Genomic DNA, 7,895 nt, shown 5'->3' with positions numbered 1-7,895 from the left:
ACCCACCAATAACGGCATCTGATTCATTACTAACAGCAGACAAAATAAGTATACATACAACATTCGTTTATGAATTTGCACATATGTGAGAGATGATGAGTGGTACCTGAAATGGTATACATTTATACAATATGAAATAAGCATAAGAAAGCAATTGCAGCTTTTCTTCCAATTTTGGCTACTCTTCCCTCCTGTCTTTTTTACTCTCTCATTTCTAGGTTTACCTCCTTATGTTAAAATGATAATTCCTCTTGATTCTTGCAGATTTTTACCGCCATCTGTATTAATATGAAAATCAGCTTCTTTTTTTTTTTTTTCAGATCAGACAGTCTATCTTTCCACACATTCAGTTCCCAAGGTTTTCAACAAGCAGTAAAATTAATTAATTGTTACAGATACGTGAATTATATAAAGCCTGCTAAATTATATAAAGCCTGCTACCATGGGAGCTGGCATCCTAAGGAAAAAAAAAAAAAAAAAGCTCAAGTTTTAGAGACCCTATTGAAGTTACCTTCAGGAATTGATGCAGCCTCTTGCTTCCATCCATCAGCCATGTACCTGAACTGGTTTGGTGAGCCTGCAGCTAGTGTCACAAGTGGGTAAACATGAAACCCAAGCTAACGGGAATGGGAAATTCAGTAGTTCCACATGAGAGCATTATTCCCTGTCATCTCTTTAGACAACGTCACAAAGACCAGGAAAAAAAATAAATCAGTTTGGCAAATCCTGCTGGATGCCAAGCAGAGACAATCCAAGCTGAGGAAAAACGCAAACAGCTAAGTAACGATGTATGTATATGTTACAATGTACAGTGTTTTCTCGACAGCCTCTCTCTACCTTCTGTCCTGCAAAACACTGTAACACAACAGCGTGAACCTACAGCCTTCTCTGGCCTGTTTTAAAGCTGCGTGTTTAAGCTTGGTACCAAACTACTACAAGAAAGGTACGTGAGAGAAAATACTTCTGAGCTTGAAAATTCCAGTACCTTTATTCCTTCCATTGTTACGAGTCCATTCTTTCCTTGTATTCATATGGAAAGATGTGCTGACAAATGATCGTTCCCGGGCAGTTACATTGTCAAGGAAGTTCCTAATTGGCCAAGACAGTATTTTAGATGCTTAGTTAAACCCCTGACTGGGCTGAAAAGGAATCCAAAACCCAGGTCCTTTTCCATTAATTGCTTGTCAGTTTCCTTTTTTGGCCTTTCAGCTGCTGCTTTCAGCTCACCCCCTAAAGCGATAGTTCCATTATACATAAAGAAACAAACCAATAACGAAACAGAACTTAGAAAATGGTAAATACGGAAGCTGAGCATGTACTGCTAGACAAGACCATAATCATAGAAAATGGCAAAAAGTTGTTGACTTTTTTTCTCCTGTAAACTTCCGAAAAGGTGCCTCCCATATTTGATTTGTTATTGGATACAAGCAAAAGATAACTGTACCTCAGAAACAATTGGTTTTTAAACATTTCTTCCAGTTAATGCATATGCACGTCTCTGTGTGTGTCTGTGTGTATTTTTATTTCCTGGACTGAACTCAAGTATTGAATTTTCTATTTATATTCTTTCCTTCTGAAAGTGGAATTGCTTTGTCTGCTGAAACTATTCCCTGAGCACAACATAAAGAGACTCTTCCTTATTTCTTTGGTTTAAGCATCTTGGCAATTTAATAATTTTATTTGAAATATACTGGGATAAGGTTGCTTGATACCACATGACTTTATTGGGCAAATTGTGCCATAGGAGTCTAATGCTGAACACATTTTCACTTACTAACCATGAAGAGTATTGCCTATGGTGCTTATAGCCATTATAAACAAGTTACTTCCTCATTCCCCTTTGACAGTCAGTGATTATATGGAGTTAAACAGTATTTGTATGATCATTTTTTGGTCTTGAAGGTCCCCAGGATTTTGGGCATGAATTTTCCCATCTTCTTGTCTTTGGCATCTGTGTCATACTCCTCTTCACTTTGACTTGTATGTTCATCCTTTTTGCAGAAGACCTCAAATCTACTGTAGACTCGCTTCTCCTTCCGCATATTCTCCATTTTTTTCAGAAGGGTATCTCTATCCTCTGATGGTTGCCGCTGAAGATTTCGTTTCTGGCTCCCAAAACTCTCTGACCTATGGATGTTACAGCTTTTCTCCTTCTCACCTTTCCTTTCTAAGCTTGTAGTTGACTTAGAAAGATCAGGGTTACTAGTGGATGGTAGTTGCTTGGCCAGTTCAGCTCTGTTCTTCTGACTGTTTGCAGAGATTTGTTCCAAAATCACCTTGGTATCATCACGGAGGTTGCTACTGTACAGGATGTTAGCTGTGGATGAAGGAAATCTCCCCTGTGTTGGCTGGCTGCTTTTGGGAGGAAGTGGTGTTGCAAATTTATGGGTTTTTTCTTCCTCCATCATTTCCTGACAGTCCCCTATGGAAGATCGTTTGAGAATCACAGCCTGCTTGTCAGATTTTCCACTCTCAGAAGTGGGTTCCTCCTCCGATTTCTTTTCACCTTTTGGGTTCAAAAGTTGCTTCAGCCGTAGTGACCCTTTTCTTAAAAATTCCATTGGATTTTGTTCTTGTTTTGAACAGTCTTCCTCAGATTTATTGAGAGAGCTGTCAGATCCTTGACTTCTAGGTAAATTTTCAAGAACTGATGTGGTACCTGTCCTAATCTGTGGTTTCTTCAGTTCTGTATTGACTAATTTTTGAGTGTCATCTTTGAATGTCACTCTTTCCTTCTTCTCTGGAAGAGTCAATTTCTGAGTGTCTCCTACAAATATAAGACTCTCCTTTTCTGGAAGAGCAGGTTTATTCTCTATGGGGTAAAACCGAGATGATAATTTGTCCACCTTAGTGCTAATGTGTGCTAGGGGATCTTTACTCAATGTGTCAGCAAGCTGGGGGGTTGATGATGCCATTCCAAATGGTCTGTCTGCTTCTCCATGCACTCTGTAAGTACTGCAGGAGTCTTTGGAGTCTAGTACCCTACTCTCCAGAATCTTATATTGCACGGACTTGGTACATTTCTTCTCTGTGTTCTGTGATTCTTCTTGTAGATAACTGGAAACAGCTTTGGTATGAGTGACTGTAGCTCGTTCTGTGTCTTTGCCCACAGCTTTGTACTTCTCTAAAAGTTCTGCTACTTTAGATGAGGTGGCTGTCTTTATAGTTTCGTTGTCTTTTGTCAACTCACTGGACATTTGTTCTTTTTGGATCATCTGAACCTTTTCTATCGTGGTGTTAGGCTGATCTAGCTTGGCAGCACTGAAAATCAGAGAGGACCTGAGTCTTGAGCTCCTCTGGATCAAAGGATTTATCCTGGACCTAAAGGCATCTTGTTTCATTATAGGGGTTTCTTCACCTACTCTGTCAGGATCTGCAAATTCTTTGGCACTGTCAATTCCCAGTGACTTGCTATTAAAAGGTATAGGGGATTTGAACGCTGGGATGAGGTCAGTGGGGTGCTTTGTGAGGGTATCCCCAAGAACATCATTATATGCCTCTGATTCCATAGGCATTGGAAGACCTTCTTCTGGTTCGGACTGGTATGCACTAAGGTATGAAGAAATCCTCCAGTTACGTAAACCTGTTCTATTTTCCTGTGTGTTCTTGTCTTCATCTTGGTCCTCATCTTTGTCTTGGAAGAACAGGCGTTGTTCCAGGCTTTGCTTCTGTGTAGGTGAAGTCTGGCAAATAAATTTCTGTCCTATATTCTGCCTTCTTAACATCATTCCCATTGGGCCATTGCCTGCAGGATTCAGCTGATCAGAGCCATGTCTCACTTCCCTGGAAGAATTTGAAGGTACATAATCCAGCCTTAAGGGGAAGCCCTCCTGTGGAAAATTGGATTCAAGTTCAGGGTACCTGGGTCCCTCTCCATAGTCTTCCAGTTCATTGAATCCTGGCCTGCCACCTCGGATTCTCTCAAAGAGTCCCTGAGGTCTTCCAGAAAGATGGGGATGTTCAAACTGGTACTGGTAGAACTGATCCTTCTGAAAATGACTAGACTGGATTTTAAATTCATCCATATTGTTCATGAACATCTGCCTGGCATACTGTTTGGAAGAAGCAAAATTTTCAAATGTTCCTTCTGCAAAACTGTGTCTCTTAAAAGCATCCAACTCCAACTGCTTGGAACGGAGAAAACCCCTGACAGGATCCATCTGAGAATTCTCCATTTCTACCTTTTTATACATTCGCATGGCTGACCCCTCCACGGTATGGCGCAACATGTCATCCCGCCTGAAATTTGATAGGAAGTACCTGTCTGGATCAACTCTGTCCATAAAGGAGGGAAAAAGACTGTCATCCCTCTGGAACATCAGGGGTGCTTTTTTTGGAAAGAAAGGCATGTTATTGCCAAAGGGAGTCATGGCAAATGTGTTCTCTGCCTTTGCCAAGACATTGGCTGGAGGAACAAGAGGTTCTGACTGTGCAAACAAAATTCGGAATTCTTCGTCAAAGCTGGCCACCAGCTCCCCCTGGAAGATGTGTGCAATGCTTCTGTGAATCTTCTCAAAAGACCACATAAAACTACAAAGAGAAATAGAAGTCATGATAGTGTATTAGCATCAAGTAACTCAACTGTACCACTTTACATTAAACCATTTGCTTGCCTGAAGAAAATTCTGCTATTACTTACCACTCAGGCAGCAACTCATTGCACACTACTGTTCCTAAGCCTCGTAATTATGAATTGATTTGGCATCACATCTTTGCAGAGGACTTTACAAGGCAATAAATGACTTCTGTTCTAAAAAAGCCAGTCATTACTAACAACAACAAGAGAGTGAGGTGATGATAATCCTTATATGAAGTAGATGTTCCTGCAATTACTTCGGGCTTGTAATTGATCTTTATCAAGAAAATGTTGTGCCCTTCTTTAAAAAGAGCAAAAGGATCAACTAGGGAACTACAGCAAGTCAGCCTTACCTCAGTCTGAGGGAAAATTGTGGAGCAGAACTTCCTGGAAGCAATTTCCAGTCACAGGAATAACAGAAAGACAACTGGGATCAGATAGCAGGGATTTATCAAGGGCAAACCATGCCTGACGCATTCTGATGGCCTTCTACAAAGAGAAGGCTGGCTGCGTGGACAAGGGGTCAGCAGAAGATGAGGTTTCTCTTGACTTTAGCAAGGGTTTCCACATGGCTTTAAATAAGTATCTTTTAGCCACATTGGAACCCTGCAGACTGAATGACTGTGTCACACAGTAAACGGGAGATCGGTTGTACTGTCAGGCTTAACAGGTGGTAGTCAGTGATTTGAAGTGTGACTGGTGGACAGTTATAAGTAGTGTTCCTCAGGGGTGAGGGCTTGGGCAAATAGTCTCTAACACTGTCATTAACGACTTGGACAACAGGACAGTGTGCACCCTCAGCAAGCTTCCAGATGACACCAGAATGGGGTATGGTGCAGTTGATGTGCCAGCCAGGGAGACCTCAGCAGGCTGGGGAAATGCGCTGACAGGAATCTCATGAAATTCAGCAAAGGCAAATGCAGAATCTTGCACCTGGGATGGAACAACCCCATCCACCGATACAGGCTGAAGATGACTATCTAGAAAGCAGCTTGGCTGAAAATGACTTCGGGGTTCTGGCAGGCAGCAAGGCCAAAAAAAAGACAGCAGCACCTTTGCAGCAATGGTGGCTCAACACATACAGGGGTGCAGTAGTAAAAGTGCAGCCAATATGTCAATGGAAACGATTATTGCCCCCAAGTCAGCATATGTGACACTGTATCTGGAGTACCGAGTCCAGTTTTCACAGAGTGGTTGAGGTTGGAGTGCCCAGTGACAGGACCAGACGCAACGGGCACAAACTGAAACACAGGAGGTTCCATTTCAGCGTAAGGGAGCATTTTTTTTACTGTGCAGATGACTGAGCACTGGAATAGGTTGCCCAGGGACCTTGGTGGAGTTTCTCTCCTTAGAGATATTTAAAAAACATGCGGATGCGGTTCTGGGCACCTGGCTCTAGGTGGCCCTGCTTGAGCAGAGCGGAGTTGGACCAGATGACCATCAGAGGTCCCTTTCAAGGTCAACCGTTCTGTGATTCTGTGCAGGAAGAAGACGTTCAGCATTATGGTGTGTGTCTTCCCACATCAAGCTCTGCTTCCCTGGAAATGGCTAGGTATCTGTCTGCAACGGGAAGTAGTGAATATATTCTTTATATTGTTTTGCTTATGTGTGCAGGTTTGCTTTAGCTATTAAACACTCTATCTCAACCCATGAGTTTTCTCACATTTGCCCTTCTGATTCTCTCCCGCATCCTGCTGGGACTGGTGAGCAAACATCTGTGTGGGGCTTAGCTGCCTGCCGGGGTTAACCCACAATACCTTGTAATTGCTGTATATTTTTCACAGATTCTATTAATTCTTGATGTGAAGGAAGCTTGGGTTCAGGTGTCTGGGCTTGAGGGCTTGTTTAATTGGTGTATCTACCTCAGTTGCAAAATAGTGTATTTTTCCTGAAAATTGCTGCTCAGTATCCTTCAGTGAGAAAAACTTTTGTCCCTGATGTTCATTGGGAAGTACCGAAGCATCGCTTTACCAATTAACCAGCCTCTTTCTCACCAAAACTGGGACATGTAACATTGCAGGGCTTCTCACCTGTAGTTGCCACTCAGCACCACCATGCAGTCTACCAGAAGGAATTTCTCTTTCATGTGGCCTTTGAAGGACATCCCCGTGCGGCAGTAGTAGGTTGGGCCAGAAACTGTCCTCACCCTTAGGAACTGCAAAGCAGACAAGGCACCAACTCAGCTAGAATATGTTACTTCCCTCCTCCTGCCCCTCCTTCTTCCCCTTGCTCTTTTAACTTCCATCCTGCCACCATTTTTATACTTCAGCTCTTAGTGAGTCTGTCTGCATAGAGATAAACCCATTTATTAGTGTGTCCTCAGCTTTCAGCCCTGTATTGTGCCAGCTCTCCCAGCTTTCTTCATACTCATCTTTCACAAGGCTCTGGCCCATTTTTCCCCTTTCTCAGGTTTTTACTTCACAGTGGCCCCCTGTGCGCCCTCACGATGCGAATTAGGGGCAGGGCACACCTTTGGTTTGCTCACCTCCACATAGTTAAGATTGACTCTGCATTTAGCAGCTGTGTCAAGGAAAAGCTGAGAGTTCATTTCATCCAGCAAGATGTACACAGGCACTCTGCGAGCAGCGGCATCCAACACCTCAAAGAGCAGATCCACATCAGTGAAAATGTCCATCACTATGGCTACCACCTAGGAAAAGAATGCAAGAAAGACATCAGCTATCTGTGCCTGCTGATGTCCTGACTATCACGTTCCTCAGCACCTCCCATTCCAAAGCTGCACTGCTGCACCGTCTCCATTTCGACTTCCTTTTTAAACAGGAACCCTCCCATTCAAAGGTTCCTTTGAACACTGCGGGCCCCAAAACTGGAAACAGAATTGCTATCAAAGGTGCATATTCTGTATGTGAGAGGTAAGGGAAAACCCTCACTGCCACTGAGTGTTCCCTTATTCATTAATCCAATGACAGCAGGTATTTTTTGAGTCACGTACAACCTTCCAGTGTGGTTATCAGGCTGCTTGACCACTGCCTGCTCACCCCCTCCAACACACCTGTGCCATTTTCAGATAACTTCCTGGCCAGCATTCAGTCAGCCACTACATAGCTGCATCCGTATACCGATAATATGGAAAGTAGCTTCAAAGCCCTATTGCCCTGTTGTTCCCAACTCTTCTTTTATCAGTGAGTCTAAACACCTGATGGAGGGGTGTATGCAAGATGGAACCAAACTCTTCTCAGCGGTACCCAGTGAAACAGAAATACAGGCAAATCCAGTTTAACATAAGAAAAACCTTTTATACTATAAGGGTGATTGAACACTGGAACAGGTTGCCCAGAAAGGTTGTGGAGTCTCCGTC

At 43.0% G+C, this 7,895-nt stretch overlaps 1 protein-coding gene across 3 annotated transcripts in view; it reads right to left on the bottom strand.

Moving 5' to 3' along the window:
* Positions 1–969: 969 nt before the first annotated feature.
* The window catches only part of FAM83H (family with sequence similarity 83 member H), a 31,113-nt gene continuing 24,187 nt past the window's right edge, over positions 970–7,895 (bottom strand). For all 3 annotated transcript variants that reach the window (XM_080381674.1, XM_080381675.1, XM_080381673.1), the window contains 3 exons: positions 7,062–7,226; positions 6,607–6,731; positions 970–4,530 (listed from right to left, as the gene is read on the bottom strand). In XM_080381674.1, the coding sequence (XP_080237800.1) occupies positions 1,884–4,530; positions 6,607–6,731; positions 7,062–7,226 (2,937 nt within the window). In that variant the 3' untranslated portion in view covers positions 970–1,883. The remainder of the gene's footprint in view (positions 4,531–6,606; positions 6,732–7,061; positions 7,227–7,895) is intronic.

Source organism: Falco punctatus, assembly GCF_963210335.1.
Source record: "Falco punctatus genome assembly, chromosome: 3".
NCBI classification, from domain to species: domain Eukaryota; kingdom Metazoa; phylum Chordata; class Aves; order Falconiformes; family Falconidae; genus Falco; species Falco punctatus.
This window is presented reverse-complemented; position numbering and strand designations above follow the sequence as displayed.